The sequence below is a fragment of the Xenopus tropicalis genome, chromosome 8, assembly GCF_000004195.4.
Source record: "Xenopus tropicalis strain Nigerian chromosome 8, UCB_Xtro_10.0, whole genome shotgun sequence".
NCBI classification, from domain to species: domain Eukaryota; kingdom Metazoa; phylum Chordata; class Amphibia; order Anura; family Pipidae; genus Xenopus; species Xenopus tropicalis.
The window spans coordinates 38,381,467-38,401,592 of record NC_030684.2 but is presented as its reverse complement, the minus strand read 5'-3'; the positions used below and the strand labels follow the sequence as shown (position 1 = coordinate 38,401,592).

General features: G+C 41.9%; 2 protein-coding genes and 1 long non-coding RNA gene across 4 annotated transcripts in view; 2 read left to right on the top strand and 1 right to left on the bottom strand.

Annotated features, from left to right (window-relative positions):
* Positions 1–301, top strand: part of LOC108645253 — a 55,627-nt gene extending 55,326 nt beyond the window's left edge. Inside the window, exon 9 of one of the 2 annotated variants that reach the window (XR_004219493.1) lies at positions 10–301. Coding sequence is in view for 1 of the 2 variants with exons in the window: in XM_031890656.1 (XP_031746516.1) it covers positions 10–96 (87 nt within the window). In the remaining variant the exon portion in view is untranslated. The remainder of the gene's footprint in view (positions 1–9) is intronic. The other variant, XM_031890656.1, reaches the window with a different exon arrangement.
* The window catches only part of LOC108645252, a 74,835-nt gene extending 57,376 nt beyond the window's left edge, over positions 1–17,459 (top strand). Inside the window, exons 2-3 of the long non-coding RNA XR_004219545.1 lie at positions 16,794–16,881; positions 17,285–17,459. This is a non-coding gene — a long non-coding RNA (uncharacterized LOC108645252). The remainder of the gene's footprint in view (positions 1–16,793; positions 16,882–17,284) is intronic.
* The window catches only part of cdk5rap2 (CDK5 regulatory subunit associated protein 2), a 280,021-nt gene that overhangs the window by 138,057 nt on the left and 121,838 nt on the right, over positions 1–20,126 (bottom strand).

The following is a 20,126-nucleotide window of genomic DNA, read 5'->3' as shown; positions in this document are numbered from 1 at the left end:
CTTTTACAGCCAAGCGCAATCAGGAGGCCACTCAGCACACACTTTAGTGTTTCCCAGAACGTTGCCGAGGAGATCTCTGCTGAAGAATTGTTATGAATTATTTGGGCCATCCATGATTGTATCTGCTTTTTAATGGTCTCTATATAATAGTCGTTTGGGTGTCCGTGGAATTGTACATTTTGTCTAACTGGGGAATGGTCGGATAGGTGGGAATATGAAAATATTGTTGTGAAGCCAATATATAATCAACTCTTGAATAAACTGTGAATGTTTTAGAAAAATGAGTATAGTCTCCCTTTTTTGGGTTTAATGCCCGCCTTACATCAACCAGCTGCATTGCTGCTAAAAGGTTTTTGGCCTCTTCGACTCCTTTATTTGAGATATTACTCCTTTGAGAGGAGGAGTCTACTAATGGGTTAAGTGTAGCATTAAAGTCTCCACCCAGTATTATTAACCCTACACTTAAGTTTTCTAAAACTTTCAAAAATGTCTAATATAGGAAATCTGACCTGAATTGGGAACACAGACATTTGCAATTGTACATATCTGGTCAGCCAATTTACCTTTAATCATTAGGAACTGTCCCTCGGTGTCGAAAAGTGTGTCTATATGTTTAAATGGTAGGTCCTTATAAATCAAAGTAAGAACTCCAGCGGCTTTCTTTGTGGGATTGTTGCTCATGGATATATGGGGGTACAATTTATGGGTCGTAGTTAGAGAATGTTGTTGTTTTTTTTTTAAATGAGACTCTTGGATGATCACTATCTTGGCTTCGCTTTTTTACACTCAAAGAATCTTTCCTTGCTTGACAGGTTCATTAAAGAAAAGGACAGTACAGTCCGTATTTGTTAGATCAGCCATTCTGGTGGGTTGAATCTACATGCCCTACTAGATTACTTTGCTGACACTTGCTGGTAGCTTGCAATACGGGGAAAGGAGAGGTTAGGAAGGGGGAACAGTCCAGCTAACTAAGTAGCTGAATAGCAAAAGTAAAGTGTAAGCGATGTGCCGCAGTAGTTTTACAAGGGGAGTTCCGCTTGACTGAAATAGTGTAACAAGGGCAAAGGTGTAATGTACCTTTAATTTGGGGAAACGTAATTGGTTGAGGTGGATAGGATCATATATTTGAACCTGTATCGATCTGAAGCATCCATCCCTAATCCAGTCTTAGGGAAAGAGAACCATTACCAGCAGAATGTTGGAGATAGTAGGGAAAATGTAAGGAAATAATGGTTACCTTAATATATTATAATATACCCATTGCTTTGTAAGGCAAAACATAGGGGGGAAGTTACTCTTTTAAAGGATCTTAGTTTACTCGAGTCCACTCTTATAAAAGCTGAGAAGTGGTAAAGAGTGACTTGGACTTATGTACTTAAGGATGTCCCATAAAACTCGGAGAGTAAAAGGAAAATAAGGGAAACAGTTGTTCATCAGGTAAGAAGTCAAAACAAGCAGTCAGGTCAATGTCTGCGTTCCTCACATGGGGGTACAATGTCAAAATCGGTTTTTATTCTGAAAACCAGCTTTATTGTTATGCTGAGGTTTAACATTTGATGTGGCTCTATTCTAGTCACTGTAGAAGTGGCAGGTACCAGTCAGGTCCAGGATCAGAGCATAAAGCTACTTCCTAAGTCCAAACATCTCAAGGGAAAGTTCAATGTCCATAGCAAGTTTTCCAGCATCCTGTTTTAGTTGAAAGAAAGTCGCATCTTGTCTTTAGTGGTTCTGGGAGTACAAGTTATTCTCAGTTCAGTATCCCTGAAGTTCAAACGTTAGCTCTGATATTTTCACGGGATCAGGTAACCATCCCAGGTAAGTCTAATGATGGTAGATGTAGTGTCAGTGGGCGTGTGTATCACTGCTACAGTTCCATCCTTGTTTGTTGTAAGAGCAAAGGGATAGTCACATCTGTAAGGGAAACTCTTCTCCCTCAGAAGGTCAGTGAGTGGCTTCAACATTTTCCATTTGGATAATGTGGTTCTAAAGAGATCCTTGGAGAGTTTAATGACACAGTCCTTATATGTGAAGTTACTGACCTCCTTAGAGTTTAGTAGAATTTCCTCCTTCAACGAAAAACTGATAACAGCACAGTATGTCACACAGAGCATTTAAGGGAGAGGCTTTCAGTTTTTGGACTCTTTGAAATATTTCTATTTCTGTGGATGGATCTCTGTTCAATATACTGTTACATATCTGTAACAATACTGTGCCTATTCCTCGTTTTGTGTAGCTTCTGGCAATCCCCACACCCTAAAATTGTTTCTCCTACTTCTGTTCTCCTGATCTTCCAACTGTCTTTGGAGGTGAAGAATAATATTGTCCTCTTGTTGTAAATGCATATGTATTGTTTTCTGATTAGTTGTGCACTTACTTATGTTATGTTATCTAGGTCATCGGTGCGCGCTGCCAGAGTAAGCATATGTTTTTGTTATGTCTTGTATTCCCTCCTTTATAGTGGCCGTCACCTCCTGCAACATTTCTCTGATGTTGGCTTTGAAGGTAAGTTTGAGATGTACACTAGTATATCTGTTCTGTCATCAGTATCGCTATCAGGTTCGGATAGCTCTCCATTGGATTTGGCCTTCTCCTCCCTTTCCTCCCGTGCATGCGGTCCAATTTTTTCTTCAAGAATAGAAGCGCTGCATCAGGTTGAACCACTTGTTGTTTTCTGCAGAGAGTTCTCTCCCTCTCCGGTTTGTTTTTGCGAGTTTTCCCCATTTCTTCTTTCTCCTATTAGGGCTGTAAGGGCTCTCAGGGAAAGCCACGGCCCAAGATTAATTGTTAACGATATCTCTCAGTTTAAATTACCAAAACGTAAATTGCTTAAAACCCAAATGGATTTGTTGAGAGAAAAATATACAATACAGGTTGGGTTACCTTTTCTTCCTAACAGCAAGTAAAGATGGTATTCAAGCTGTAATTCACACACCGAATGACAACTACCCCAAGTCAGCCTAGCGGAATGGTCTGCTGAACCTAGCAGCACACAAGCAATGGACTTTACTCTCCAAGAAGAATGGGTCCAAGTGACTAATCCAAACCAAAACTGAGGGATCCAGTGAGCGCCTAAAGTCCCTCTAATTCAATGCAACTTAGAAATGGGCACTTAAAGAGATACTAACACCTCAAATAAAACCCTTTTTACACCTATCATAATATTGTCTTTGCATACTATTTATACTTTTGTCATTTATACTATTTGCCCAATGCTTTTATATAGCAATGCACCCAATTCACTATTTTATGACCCTGCTGAACCCCGAATCCTTTACAAAAGATTTGACCGAATACTGAACCGAATCCTAATTTGTTATAAAGAAAACCATGTGCTTTGTGCATGGTAAAAATGTTTTAACTTCCGTGTGTTTATGTGACAAAAAGTCACATGATTTTCAGGATTTGGTTTGGCCAGAGGCATGGATTCAGCCAAATCCGAAACCTGCTGAAAATGGCTGAATCTTGGCCGAATCCCCAAACCGAATCCTGGATTCCGTACATCCCTACTTTTATATTATCGATCTGATTCCCCATGTTCCTCTATGAGGGGGCTGCCATATTTGTGCAGCAGGAGACCATTACAATTAGAAGCTATAACTGTCAGATCGAAAAGGGACAGTCAGGTTGGAAAAACTGTCAGGTTTTAGGAACTTCAAGGAACAATTACTTACAAAAGGAGCCCTATCAGTGAAAAAGATCAACATGACCTATAGGGAACTTTTATTGTACATTAATATTTTAAAGCATAGTTTTTAGTGTCAGTACCACCTTTTCCATGAGGACTGACTGCAAAGGATCTCAACAGGTTACAGGCCATAAGGAAGAAGGAATACATAAGATAACAAAATCTTTTGTCTGTAAAGGGTTTTACGCAACTTTGTTATTGTTTTGGTTATTGGGTATACCTGCCATATGTTGTTTATTCCTCCTTCTCTCACTGACTTAAATAATATTCCTGTAGGGAAAGCTGATTGCAGCCTGGCATTGGCTCCTGACGCCCATACACTTAAGTGCCACCTCATCCTGAGAAGCAATCATTTACCCCCCAACTGTAACTGCAGCCATTACCTGCCAGCCAAGGGGATGAACCCCATAAAGTCTACAGCAGCACGTTACTGAACCCCTGTATAACATATTAGCTTACCCCTTTATCCCACCCTTACCTCTACCCGAAAATCTAAAAGGTGAGAACAAGTCCTACTGACAAAGGGAATGTTATACCTTATACTTTAGTTAAAGTCCTTTCCTAGTTTGTAATTGGTCTTCATTATTTTAGGAGTCTCTCTCCTATTCATTTTCCAGTCTCTGTTTCAAACCACTGCCTGGTTGCTGGCCGAGTAAACTTTTAGTATGATGTAGAGCAGGGGTCCCCAACCTGCGGGTGTAAAAATTTCCTCCATCGAAAAGTGTCTATACAGGAAACTTACCCCCTTTATCCTGCCCCCCCCACACACGTCCAAATATTTCATTGGTCCCTCTTCAGCTACAGCAATACATTCAGATCATGTAGGGAATGTTGTGAAATTCTCTAGCTATCCCTTTCATTCCACTACACTGTGTATTAGCCCCACCAATTATTATTAATTCTAGTCAGTATGGCATTCCTAAAGTAGTCAGGGGCAGCACAAGAGAAAGGAAAGCCCACTGCCGATCACTCCCCCACAGACACATACAAGGTGAAACAGGAAAAATCCAAGCGGTCACCCCTCCCTCAGCCAGCTGTCACTTGGAGTTACAGAAGGGGGGAGGCAGACAGAAGAGGTACAACCTTAGCGCCCCTCCACATTTGCATCCTAGACACGTGCCTCTTTTGTCTACCCCTAGTTCCAGCCCTGCTCATAGGTCCCACGAGCAACATACATTATTCTGTCTCTCCTAACAATTAGGGTCCCTTCTTATGTACTTACATCTGGCCACTGCTAATAACAGATGTTAGTACTTTAGCCTCATCCTCTACTGACTAGGGTTCTATTGTCTTCCACCTTGTGCAGAAAGATGGGCCCTTAATGATGCCGGTATCTACGCCAGTACAAACATCCAATGAATTAATAAGCCCCCCAAACATCCACTTTGCTTTGAAGACTGCCCCACGTGCATTTATTACTCCAAGTTAACCATATCAACAAATCAGATATTAACAGTCATTCTTCCTTTCTATGTACTGTGAGCTAAAGCACCTGGTTTGTATAGGTGAATGCCCTGGAGTAAACGGCACCCGTTAAAACAAATAGGGGTCAGCTAATAAGTCTTCCTAAGACACAGTCTGGAAAGGGTCCCTTTTGCTCACACAAGTGGGTGCTATGAAGGCACATCAAAAAGGAGGGCAGAATTACAGCAGACTGTGCGTGTTATATCATTGTCAAAGTCATGACCTTAAGTTAGACTTTGCCCCACTAAATACAGATACAAATGCCCTGTACCAATAGTAACATTGACACAGCTGAAATAGTTCAGGGCTACAGTAAAAACCATTATACTATTATACAAGTACTGTACAAAAAGGAAATTACTAGAAAAGGTAATGCCCGTTGGTCAGTCATGGATTTAGTTTGTCAGTTTAATTATATAAATAATCTCCCCATGTGCATCCATGATTGCCCAACAGGCACTACCTTTGCTTGTTAGGCCATGGGTACATGGGAATCATTTTGCAGACTGAGAGAAGGGGATCCTGCTTCCTGCTTTCGTGGTTTTTTTTTTTGGCCACTCTCTGCTCCGTGTACCTGTGCTTAAGCTGAAGCTATACTTTTCAGCGCAGGGATACAGATTTTAGGGCCACTTTAGGAGATTTTAAGCACACTGTGTGGCCAGTGCAGTGGCCATAAACAGTGCAGTCAGATGTGGTATAACAACTGCTAGGGTCTCGGGCATAAAGCAGCAATGCCAGTTGCCCGAAGTGGGGGCTCAGGGTATTTTACAATTACATGTTATCTTCTCAGATCCCTCTCGTTTCTATTTTCCCACTTTGCATTTTATTCTTGTCCATTTTTCTTGATTTGTGTTTATCTTTACCCCATCCCTTGCCTTGTTTAGTATCTCTCTGATATTCATCTCCTCCAAATCAGTTTAGGGCAAAGGCACACAAGTGTAGGCCCCACTTTTCTCACATGAGTTTTGTAGCCAGGTGGAGAGAAGTGGATCTGCTCCTATACGCTTCCAGGTTTAGCTGCTCTGACAGGCACAACTTCGGCCCAAGTGCAGCTACACCAGGCAGAGCGGAGCAGAGATCAGCCAAAAAACACATGCTGTGTGTTTTTTCGGGCCAATCTCTGCTCTGCTGCACTCAGTGTAGCTGTACACAGCTGTGCCTGTCTTTGCAGGCTAAACGTGGAAGCGTACAGGAGCAGATCCACTTCTTTTCACTTTGTCTGCCCTTACCCTTAAGGCAGGGACACATGAAGCAGATTGTCTGCTTTCTTCTTTTTCACCTAGGCAGAGGAAAGCTGTGCTGGTGCGCTCCTTCCCATAGCTCAATTCATCAGCGCAAAAAATGCACACTTTTGCATTTCCATGTTAATATCCACTTCATGGGTCCCCAAACAGGTCGATGCCATGCCTGTGAATGGAGCTATGGGAAGAAGCAGATCCACTTTTCTCTGCCTGGGTAAAATACACAGGCAAACACTGCTTCAGGTGCCCCTTCCCTAAAACTTCTCTTCTTGCCTCTACCTTCCTTTCCATCTCTTCATCTTTCCCTTTCTTCCTACCTGTCACATTAACTCATTCCTGCTCTCACTCCCTATCTGGCCATATCAAGTGTATTTATTATGTACATGGCAATCTCCCCTTATTTTTTTACGCCTATTGGTACAGTTGACCCAATTCTTTTAGTCCTCTGTCAAATGATACAGTGTCTTCTCAATTCTGTGCAATTGCATTCTGTTTTTCTTTCCACTACTCATTTTCCCCCACCTTTTAGTTTCTACCATTTTTACTTCCGCCTGCCCCCACCCACACTGTGTATGCTTCCCCGGCATAAACAGTCCTCCTCTTAATTTTCCACCTGGCCCCCAACACCCCACTCACACAAGGTCCTTGTTATGTTGTGATTCCCTGACAGGTACATGCAAAAAGTTTAAGGCAAGTGTCACAAGGGGCGGATCCTTGGCCTGCAGATAAATAGCGGCTGAGAATCCGCCCCTACACTTGAGCGCCTGTGCCCGGAAGCACTGCTTTGTCTTGGGTGCAGGCACACACAGCCAATTTCAGCCAGAAACTGGGTGATTTAAGAGTTTGCAGATGAAGCTGAATGTTATTCAATCACACTGCAATGCTAAGTTGGGGTAATTTTTCAGAAATTTGTACTAAACGTGCCAAAATGATTCATATGTCTGTAAAGCAAAGCTTAGCATTGCAGTGTGATTGAATAACTTCAGCTTCATCTGCAAACTCTTAAATCACCCAGTTTCTGGCTGAAATTGGCTGTGTGTGCCTGCACCCAAGACAAAGCAGTGCTTCCGGGCACAGGCGCTCAAGTGTAGGGGCGGATTCTCAGCCGCTATTTATCTGCAGGCCAAGGATCCGCCCCTTGTGACACTTGCCTTAAACTTTTTGCATGTACCTGTCAGGGAATCACAACATAACAAGGACCTTGTGTGAGTGGGGTGTTGGGGGGCCAGGTGGAAAATTAAGAGGAGGACTGTTTATGCCGGGAAGCATACACAGTGTGGGTGGGGGCAGGCGGAAGTAAAAATGGTAGAAACTAAAAGGTGGGGGAAAATGAGTAGTGGAAAGAAAAACAGAATGCAATTGCACAGAATTGAGAAGACATTGTATCATTTGACAGAGGACTAAAAGAATTGGGTCAACTGTACCATAGGGTAAAAATAAGGGGAGATTGCCATGTACAAATAAATACATTGATATGGCAGATAGGGAGGAGAGCAGGATGAGTTAATGTGACACTAGGAGAAAGGGAAAGATGAAGAGAATGGAAAGAAGGTAGAGCAAGAAGAGAAGTTTTAGGGAAGGGGCACCTGAAGCAGTGTTTGCCTGTGTATTTTACCCAGGCAGAGAAAAGTGGATCTGCTTTTCCCATAGCTCCATTCACAGGCATGGCATCGACCTGTTTGGGGACCCATGAAGTGGATATTAGCATGGAAATGCAAAAGTGTGCATTTTTGCGCTGATGATTGAGCTTATGGGAAGGAGCGCACAGCACAGCTTTCCTCTGCCTAGGTGAAAAAGAAGAAAGCAGACAATCTGCTTCATGTGTCCCTGCCTTAAGGGTAAGGGCAGACAAAATGAAAAGAAGTGGATCTGCTCCTGTACGCTTCCGTTTAGCTGCAAAGACAGGCACAGCTGTGTACAGCTACACTGAGTGCAGCAGAGCAGAGATTGGCCCGAAAAACACACAGCATGTGTTTTTTGACTGATCTCTGCTCCGCTCTGCCTGGTGTAGCTGCACTTGGGCCGAAGTTGTGCCTGTCAGAGCAGCTAAACCTGGAAGCGTATAGGAGCAGATCCACTTCTCTCCACCTGGCTACAAAACTCATGTGAGAAAAGTGGGGCCTACGCTTTGTGTGCCTTTGCCCTAAACTGATTTGGAGGAGATGAATATCAGAGAGATACTAAACAAGGCAAGGGATGGGGTAAAGATAAACACAAATCAAGAAAAATGGACAAGAATAAAATGCAAAGTGGGAAAATAGAAACGAGAGGGATCTGAGAAGATAACATGTAATTGTAAAATACCCTGAGCCCCCACTTCGGGCAACTGGCATTGCTGCTTTATGCCCGAGACCCTAGCAGTTGTTATACCACATCTGACTGCACTGTTTATGGCCACTGCACTGGCCACACAGTGTGCTTAAAATCTCCTAAAGTGGCCCTAAATCTGTATCCCTGCGCTGAAAAGTATAGCTTCAGCTTAAGCGCAGGTACACGGAGCAGAGAGTGGCCAAAAAAAAAAACCACGAAAGCAGGAAGCAGGATCCCCTTCTCTCAGTCTGCAAAATGATTCCCATGTACCCATGGCCTAACAAGCAAAGGTAGTGCCTGTTGGGCAATCATGGATGCACATGGGGAGATTATTTATATAATTAAACTGACAAACTAAATCCATGATTGACCAACGGGCATTACCTTTTCTAGTAATTTCCTTTTTGTACAGTACTTGTATAATAGTATAATGGTTTTTACTGTAGCCCTGAACTATTTCAGCTGTGTCAATGTTACTATTGGTACAGGGCATTTGTATCTGTATTTAGTGGGGCAAAGTCTAACTTAAGGTCATGACTTTGACAATGATATAACACGCACAGTCTGCTGTAATTCTGCCCTCCTTTTTGATGTGCCTTCATAGCACCCACTTGTGTGAGCAAAAAGGGACCCTTTCCAGACTGTGTCTTAGGAAGACTTATTAGCTGACCCCTATTTGTTTTAACGGGTGCCGTTTACTCCAGGGCATTCACCTATACAAACCAGGTGCTTTAGCTCACAGTACATAGAAAGGAAGAATGACTGTTAATATCTGATTTGTTGATATGGTTAACTTGGAGTAATAAATGCACGTGAGGCAGTCTTCAAAGCAAAGTGGATGTTTGGGGGGCTTATTAATTCATTGGATGTTTTGTACTGGCGTAGATACCGGCATCATTAAGGGCCATCTTTCTGCACAAGGTGGAAGACAATAGAACCCTAGTCAGTAGAGGATGAGGCTAAAGTACTAACATCTGTTATTAGCAGTGGCCAGATGTAAGTACATAAGAAGGGACCCTAATTGTTAGGAGAGACAGAATAATGTATGTTGCTCGTGGGACCTATGAGCAGGGCTGGAACTAGGGGTAGGCAAAAGAGGTACGTGTCTAGGATGCAAATGTGGAGGGGCGCTAAGGTTGTACCTCTTCTGTCTGCCTCCCCCCTTCTGTAACTCCAAGTGACAGCTGGCTGAGGGAGGGGTGACCGCTTGGATTTTTCCTGTTTCACCTTGTATGTGTCTGTGGGGGAGTGATCGGCAGTGGGCTCTTCCTTTCTCTTGTGCTGCCCCCTGACTACTTTAGGAATGCCATACTGACTAGAATTAATAATAATTGGTGGGGCTAATACACAGTGTAGTGGAATGAAAGGGATAGCTAGAGAATTTCACAACATTCCCTACATGATCTGAATGTATTGCTGTAGCTGAAGAGGGACCATGAAATATTTTGGACGTGTGTGGGGGGGGCAGGATAAAGGGGGTAAGTTTCCTGTATATGACACTTTTTCGATGGAGGAATTTTTACACCCGCAGGTTGGGGACCCCTGCTCTACATCATACTAAAAGTTTTACTCAGCCAGCAACCAGGCAGTGGTTTGAAACAGAGACTGGAAAATGAATAGGAGAGAGACTCCTAAAATAATGAAGACCAATTACAAACTAAAGTTAACTTAAGGTATAACATTCCCTTTGTCAGTAGGACTTGTTCTCACCTTTTAGATTTTCGGGTAGAGGTAAGGGTGGGATAAAGGGGTAAGCTAATATGTTATACAGGGGTTCAGTAACGTGCTGCTGTAGACTTTATGGGGTTCATCCCTTGGCTGGCAGGTAATGGCTGCAGTTACAGTTGGGGGGTAAATGATTGCTTCTCAGGATGAGGTGGCACTTAAGTGTATGGGCGTCAGGAGCCAATGCCAGGCTGCAATCAGCTTTCCCTACAGGAATATTATTTAAGTCAGTGAGAGAAGGAGGAATAAACAACATATGGCAGGTATACCCAATAACCAAAACAATAACAATGTTGCGTAAAACCTTTACAGACAAAAGATTTTGTTATCTTATGTATTCCTTCTTCCTTATGGCCGTAACCTGTTGAGATCCTTTGCAGTCAGTCCTCATGGAAAAGGTGTACTGACACTAAAAACTATGCTTTAAAATATTAATGTACAATAAAAGTTCCCTATAGGTCATGTTGATCTTTTTCACTGATAGGGCTCCTTTGTAAGTAATTGTTCCTTGAAGTTCCTAAACCTGACAGTTTTTTCCAACCTGACTGTCCCTTTTCGATCTGACAGTTATAGCTTCTAATTGTAATGGTCTCCTGCTGCACAAATATGGCAGCCCCCTCATAGAGGAACATGGGGAATCAGATCGATAATATAAAAGTAGGGATGTACGGAATCCAGGATTCGGTTTGGGATTCAGCCAAGATTCAGCCATTTTCAGCAGGTTTCGGATTTGGCTGAATCCATGCCTCTGGCCAAACCAAATCCTGAAAATCATGTGACTTTTTGTCACATAAACACACGGAAGTTAAAACATTTTTACCATGCACAAAGCACATGGTTTTCTTTATAACAAATTAGGATTCGGTTCAGTATTCGGTCAAATCTTTTGTAAAGGATTCAGGGTTCAGCAGGGTCATAAAATAGTGAATTGGGTGTATTGCTATATAAAAGCATTGGGCAAATAGTATAAATGACAAAAGTATAAATAGTATGCAAAGACAATATTATGATAGGTGTAAAAAGGGTTTTATTTGAGGTGTTAGTATCTCTTTAAGTGCCCATTTCTAAGTTGCATTGAATTAGAGGGACTTTAGGCGCTCACTGGATCCCTCAGTTTTGGTTTGGATTAGTCACTTGGACCCATTCTTCTTGGAGAGTAAAGTCCATTGCTTGTGTGCTGCTAGGTTCAGCAGACCATTCCGCTAGGCTGACTTGGGGTAGTTGTCATTCGGTGTGTGAATTACAGCTTGAATACCATCTTTACTTGCTGTTAGGAAGAAAAGGTAACCCAACCTGTATTGTATATTTTTTCTCTCAACAAATCCATTTGGGTTTTAAGCAATTTACGTTTTGGTAATTTAAACTGAGAGATATCGTTAACAATTAATCTTGGGCCGTGGCTTTCCTGAGAGCCCCTTACAGCCCTAATAGGAGAAAGAAGAAATGGGGAAAACTCGCAAAAACAAACCGGAGAGGGAGAGAACTCTCTGCAGAAAACAACAAGTGGTTCAACCTGATGCAGCGCTTCTATTCTTGAAGAAAAAAATTGGACCACATGCACGGGAGGAAAGGGAGGAGAAGGCCAAATCCAATGGAGAGCTATCCGAACCTGATAGCGATACTGATGACAGAACAGATATACTAGTGTACATCTCAAACTTACCTTCAAAGCCAACATCAGAGAAATGTTGCAGGAGGTGACGGCCACTATAAAGGAGGGAATACAAGACATAACAAAAACATATGCTTACTCTGGCAGCGCGCACCGATGACCTAGATCATAACATAACATAAGTAAGTGCACAACTAATCAGAAAACAATACATATGCATTTACAACAAGAGGACAATATTATTCTTCACCTCCAAAGACAGTTGGAAGATCAGGAGAACAGAAGTAGGAGAAAACAATTTTAGGGTGTGGGGATTGCCAGAAGCTACACAAAACGAGGAATAGGCACAGTGTTGTTACAGATATGTAACAGTATATTGAACAGAGATCCATCCACAGAAATAGAAATATTTCAAAGAGTCCAAAAACTGAAAGCCTCTCCCTTAAATGCTCTGTGTGACATACTGTGCTGTTATCAGTTTTTCGTTGAAGGAGGAAATTCTACTAAACTCTAAGGAGGTCAGTAACTTCACATATAAGGACTGTGTCATTAAACTCTCCAAGGATCTCTTTAGAACCACATTATCCAAATGGAAAATGTTGAAGCCACTCACTGACCTTCTGAGGGAGAAGAGTTTCCCTTACAGATGGGACTATCCCTTTGCTCTTACAACAAACAAGGATGGAACTGTAGCAGTGATACACACGCCCACTGACACTACATCTACCATCATTAGACTTACCTGGGATGGTTACCTGATCCCGTGAAAATATCAGAGCTAACGTTTGAACTTCAGGGATACTGAACTGAGAATAACTTGTACTCCCAGAACCACTAAAGACAAGATGCGACTTTCTTTCAACTAAAAACAGGATGCTGGAAAACTTGCTATGGACATTGAACTTTCCCTTGAGATGTTTGGACTTAGGAAGTAGCTTTATGCTCTGATCCTGGACCTGACTGGTACCTGCCACTTCTACAGTGACTAGAATAGAGCCACATCAAATGTTAAACCTCAGCATAACAATAAAGCTGGTTTTCAGAATAAAAACCGATTTTGACATTGTACCCCCATGTGAGGAACGCAGACATTGACCTGACTGCTTGTTTTGACTTCTTACCTGATGAACAACTGTTTCCCTTATTTTCCTTTTACTCTCCGAGTTTTATGGGACATCCTTAAGTACATAAGTCCAAGTCACTCTTTACCACTTCTCAGCTTTTATAAGAGTGGACTCGAGTAAACTAAGATCCTTTAAAAGAGTAACTTTCCCCCTATGTTTTGCCTTAAAAAGCAATGGGTATATTATAATATATTAAGGGTAACCATTATTTCCTTACATTTTCCCCTACTATCTCCAACATTCTGCTGGTAATGGTTCTCTTTCCCTAAGACTGGATTAGGGATGGATGCTTCAGATCGATACAGGTTCAAATATATGATCCTATCCACCTCAACCAATTACGTTTCCCCAAATTAAAGGTACATTACACCTTGCCCTTGTTACACTATTTCAGTCAAGCGGAACTCCCCTTGTAAAACTACTGCGGCACATCGCTTACACTTTACTTTTGCTATTCAGCTACTTAGTTAGCTGGACTGTTCCCCCTTCCTAACCTCTCCTTTCCCCATATTGCAAGCTACCAGCAAGTGTCAGCAAAGTAATCTAGTAGGGCATGTAGATTCAACCCACCAGAATGGCTGATCTAACAAATACGGACTGTACTGTCCTTTTCTTTAATGAACCTGTCAAGCAAGGAAAGATTCTATGAGTGTAAAAAAGCGAAGCCAAGATAGTGATCATCCAAGAGTCTCATTTAAAAAAAAAACAACAACATTCTCTAACTACGACCCATAAATTGTACCCCCATATATCCATGAGCAACAATCCCACAAAGAAAGCCACTGGAGTTCTTACTTTGATTTATAAGGACCTACCATTTAAACATATAGACACACTTTTCGACACCGAGGGACAGTTCCTAATGATTAAAGGTAAATTGGCTGACCAGATATGTACAATTGCAAATGTCTGTGTTCCCAATTCAGGTCAGATTTCCTATATTAGACATTTTTGAAAGTTTTAGAAAACTTAAGTGTAGGGTTAATAATACTGGGTGGAGACTTTAATGCTACACTTAACCCATTAGTAGACTCCTCCTCTCAAAGGAGTAATATCTCAAATAAAGGAGTCGAAGAGGCCAAAAACCTTTTAGCAGCAATGCAGCTGGTTGATGTAAGGCGGGCATTAAACCCAAAAAAGGGAGACTATACTCATTTTTCTAAAACATTCACAGTTTATTCAAGAGTTGATTATATATTGGCTTCACAACAATATTTTCATATTCCCACCTATCCGACCATTCCCCAGTTAGACAAAATGTACAATTCCACGGACACCCAAACGACTATTATATAGAGACCATTAAAAAGCAGATACAATCATGGATGGCCCAAATAATTCATAACAATTCTTCAGCAGAGATCTCCTCGGCAACGTTCTGGGAAACACCAAAGTGTGTGCTGAGAGGCCTCCTGATTGCGCTTGGCTGTAAAAGAGTAGAAGATAAAGAAGTACGTAAGTTACTAGGCGGCATAAATCTTTTAGAGCAAACACACAAAGTGATTCTAGCACAAACACCTTAACTACACTGGAGAGCAAAAAGGCTACAACTGAAAACATTACTTAAAGGATATGTAAATCCCACTTTAAAAGTAAAAGCCGCCATACACGCAACTCCTTCTGTACGATATTCGGTGCGTGTTTGGCAGCTCGATGCGACGACCGATATCGCTAAGGCTGCGAATATCGGTCATCTCCTCGATTGGCCGGGTTAAAAGATTTTGATCGCCGGAGAAAAATCTACGTTTAGGGCTAAATCTGGTTCCCATAGAAACTCAGCTCTAGACCGATTTGCTATTGTTCCTTTATGATGACAACACTGTGTGCATGATAATAATTTTGGCTATGGAGAGCTCTTATAAAATACTGTTAACACTATGGGGCTGATTTACTAACCCACGAATCCGACCCGAATTGGAAAAGTTCCGACTTGAAAACGAACATTTTGCGATTACTTTGCGATTTTTTCGTATGTTTTGCGATTTTTTCGGATTCTGTACGAATTTTTCGTTACCAATACGATTTTTGCGTAAAAACGCGAGTTTTTCGTATCCATTACGAAAGTTGCGTAAAAAGTTGCGCATTTTTCGTAGCGTTAAAACTTACGCGAAAAGTTGCGCATTTTTCGTGGCGTTAAAACTTAACGCTACGAAAAATGCGCAACTTTTCGCGTAAGTTTTAACGCTACGCAAAATGCGCAACTTTTTACGCAACTTTCGTAATGGATAGGAAAACTCGCGTTTTTACGCAAAAATCGTATTGGATCCGAAAAATTCGTAAAGAATCCGAAAAAATCGCAAAACATACGAAAAAATCGCAAAGTACCGATCATTACGAAAAAAACGCAATCGGACTCCATTCGACCCGTTCGTGGGTAAGTAAATCAGCCCCTATGACTACTAAATACAGTTTTATCAGGTCCTGTTACGTAAAAAGAAGGAGAAAGACGGCCAGCGCTCAGTTATTTTACAATTATTTTTTCAAAAACAGTTGTTAATACCACACTTTGGGTCCTACCCTGCCTTTTAGCATTCTAAGTCTGTAGTGCAATTAAAATCAATTGTGACTGAGTAGTAAGACCACATTGCCCTTGGGGGATCTGAATTGCACTACAGACTTAGGGGCTGATTCACTAAAGGTCGTTAGCGCTTATCGCATAGTTTTATGCGTTAAAAAGTCATTTCACATGTGTTACTACTCATATCGCATGCGCAAAAATCCTGATTATCGCAAAGCGTTATTTCCATCGCTTTGAGGTAATTATCGAATAGAAATTATACTAACGCATAATTCACAAACACATATGAAGCGTTAAAGCATAAAATGTGGCGATAATTACTGTGAAACTTAACGCCTCCCAGGAGTGGGCGTTACTAAACAACATGGCAGCTGGTGATTGTCTGTGGTGACAACATGGACAAGTTTGTGTTGGCCCTAGAGTGATGCAATTTGCAGGAAATGGTCATTTTCAGAACAGTAGTTTTCAGAAAGTAACGGTGTTATGAAATAGCGCATAAATATAATGCATGCTTTAAAATGTCATTGTTACTTTTTATTACTTATCCAGGCTCTCCTCTATTCACATTCCTGTCTCTCTTTCAAACAACTGTCTGGTTGCTAGGCTAAATTGGACCCTAACAACCAGGTAGCTGCCAAAATTCCAAACTGGAGAGCTTCTAAACAAATAACTAAACAATTCAAAAGCCACAAATAAAAAAATGAAGACAAATTACAAATTGTCTCAGAATAGAACTCTCTACATTATACTTCTAGTTAATTTAAAGGTGAACTATGCCTTTTAAGGAGAAGGAAAGGTACAATCACTGGGGGTGCCAAAAAGTGCGGAATTCTGTTTGCATTAATTTTGCTCCTGAGCACCAGGGTTCTATACATTTCTCATAATGAAGATCTTGGCTAAAATAGATTCCTACTATGGAATTAGGATAGCACAAACAGAATGATAATAATAAGGCCGTAGCAAATGCTTTTTTTTTCTCTTTTATAAAGTTGCGCTGGGTTTTGTCTACTTTCTTACAGTAAACTCTGGTTCAGTTACTCAGCGAGATCCCCCCAATACATTTTCACACAGAGGAACAGTTTAAAAATTCTAATTCTGTATTTTTTTTTTACAGATACAACATTTTTGATTTTTAAGCTCTTGGTGGGAAGAAGGAATTAAATGCGCACTTAACTGGAGACTGTTTATTAAAGTATAATGAGGTAGGTACATGAAATTGTCCTGCAACGTATAGGCTGTTGTTTGCCCTGGTGGCCACTAGAGGGAGTTCTTATTTGGTGAAACAAAAAAAGCAGCATATAAAGTAGAGAATTGGAACATGATTTGTAGCTTTTAATTGTTTTTTGCACTCTGATTAATGGCGTTTCTTGAGATGCTTGTGCCTGACACTAAAATCTGCCCATGGCGGCCATTTTATATTTAGTTAATGTTTAGTCACTGTCTTGTTCTAGAGGAATAGTGCTGGTTACAGGGGTATATCTATGCCACACAGAATTCCTGATGTATTTCTGGTTTCAGATTATGTGCAACACTAAGTGGCAGTTGTCTTAGTTGGTTTTTAATCACTCTTAGTTATGTTTATCTATGGGATATCATTTTCTGTAGGTGGGACCCCCCCTTTGTTTGCTTGGCCCCTTCCGCTTTCCATGAGGAAATGACCAGACAGACAGCACAGCTTTGGGAGGATGCAAACAGGATTATGGTAAGTACAGAGAAGACAAGAGCCTTTTATCTGAATAAAAGTTATCTGTAATGCCTGTATTCAACCAACAGGAAGCCCCGCTATGGGCTCATACTGATGAGAGTTGTTATCTGTACTCAACTGCGCCAGCATTGTCCTGCATTCCACCGCAGGAGAGCTCAGATAAAAACACATTCCATTCTACCCTATTGTGGTGTACACACACAGGCACGTGTAAGTGCTGAACACGGGTGGGCGCAGCATGTTCTCACTGTTTCTCATTTTCCATTTTCTGTGATCTTATCAGCATATCACCAGCTGCAGACGCAACTTGCACACTCATATCCCTGGGAATCGACTTCTCTCACTAGCACTTCTTTTTTACCAATGGGGACAATATCGATCTCGCTGCATCCTCTGGCTCCCCGCTACATCCCCACTACTATAAGGTTGCACCCTGTGCGTACTGACGTCACACTACGCATGGGATGCGACCAATTGGATTACCCGCTGACCACCAATGACACGGCCCGTAATTGTTTAAAGGGGGCCTGAGCTAAAAAAACAGTATCAAGGCCAAGCCACCCTTAATAGCGAGAATCGTTCGAGACGACTGTCCCCCTTTTGCCCCCCCCCCCGATGGTGGCCTTGGGAGTACTCGGGTTATTTTCCAGCGATCTTACCGGCATGTGTGCAGTTTCTACAGTGCCTATTGCCCATTTTTCTGTAATCTTACCGGCACACGTAGAGTTATTGCCCATTTTCCATGGAAAGTACCGGCATAGTTGATGTTAATGGAGTACTTATTGGCCTTTTCACAGCCATCTTACTGGTATGTGTGGTGTTAATATAGTGTTTCATACGTGCTCTATCTGTTCAGACTGTGGCTTGATCAGCCAGAAGGCAAACCTGAATGGCAGAGTGTTGCCTCCTTTACTTGGAGGGGGAGAGTGGGGGTGGGGGGGGCAAAATTATAATGAATGTGTAGACATAACATTGTGTGGATAAATGAAGATGGGACTTATCAAGCACTTTTTGTAATTCCGTTCCCATGTGAAGGCTGTAGAATTTAGAATGTAAGAGGTGGAACAGAGAATTAAGGAATGGGTTGGCATGTAACTGTAAGCATATTGTTGGTACACAAAAGAACAGAATGCTGTTTATGAAGGTTGGAATAAACTAATCGGAGGGATTCCATGGGGTTCATTTGTGAGCCTGAGCGCAGCATGCAAAGTGCAAAGAGGCCACAATCAGGCGTATGTATGGCATACATTATCATGGGATAGCAACACATTCCTTTTTTATGGTAATGTTCCTTATTGTTGTTACATCAGGGCTGGAACTAGGGCTAGAAGGGGTACCTGCCTGGGGCGTAAGGCTGGGGGGCTCCATGCAGCTACCTCTCCTGCCCCCCCTGGTCCATGCTCCCTTGCCCCTGCCAGCCCCTTGCGCATCCACAGTGACGTGTCTGTCCCCCCCTCCCGCTCTTCTGCGCTCCCTGTTTTCAGTGTAGAAATCAATTGTCACCCTTCCCCTAGTTTTTTTTTTTAAAGATTTTCTTTATTGATTTTTTTTTTTACAAAGTAATAAAGTAGGAAGTGAAAGAGAATAGGAAAGAAAGGAAAGATGGTAATAGACGGTAATAGGTGGTGTGCATTTGCATCCCGCTGGGCAATATTAATATATTGTGCTACTCGTTCGTGGCTCCCTTCCCATAGTTACCAAAATCTTTAGGGAGTAAATGACTTAACAATTGCTGGTGTTCTCACAAGAGTTCCCATAATGCCAGAAGCTGGGTTTTATCTGCTAACCTTGCCTTCTATTAATGGGAGAATGGACTAGAGAGCAGCCTTTTGTAGCCAGAAAGGGAACAGCCCCTGTTGTAAAACCAAAACAGGATTTTACTCCTTCTGCCAACCCAAAGGCAGCTTACAGAGGGACCAATCATAGCTAATCCCACTGGGCCTATGGGAAGCCACCTAGTGAGCATGCCCAGTTCAGTCTTTTGCATTTACTAGACAGAGCACTGCTCTCACAAGGGGTAACTATGTGTATTGTGTCACTATGGGGTCTGGCTCTGTGTGCCCTCACAATAGGGGCAATTACATTAGAAGGGCCAGACAGAGCCGGCTGGCTACACACAATACACACCTAGATGAGATTAACCTACACAATACATTTGCTATAACAGGTAGGAGGGGGCAGGGGGTACATTTCAGCATAAACAGAAATATCTAATAGTTTCATCCAACTTATACAGTTTGTTATGTCACAGGTGCCATCTGTTATTTAGAGACAAAGGGAATGACAGGGCAGTTTGGGCATTTTACCCACGTGTTTGGGCAACATTTGGTGCATGATCTGGATGTATTGCTGTGGCTGAAGAGGGACAAATGGCATACATGCTGTAATCATGCTGTATACCTGAAATTAACTAAGATATAATGAATCCTATTTGGAGGCAAACCATTCCTATTGTGTTTAATGTTCAAATGATTTTTAGAAGACGTAAGGTATAGAGATCCAAATTACAGAAAGATCCCTTTTTCGGAAAACCCCAGGTCCCAAGTATTTTGGATACAAGGTCTGATACCTGTATATATTGCTCATTAAATGCTTAAACTAATGTACAGTGTCTTTGTACTGACTGTGCAGCAGACATTGGATGTTCCCTATGGGCCACCAAAGGTTGGTTGTGTTTGACAGTTATTCTATCACTAATTTGTTGGGGCAGTGGGGGCCCACCCATTACATTTTGAGCCTTGG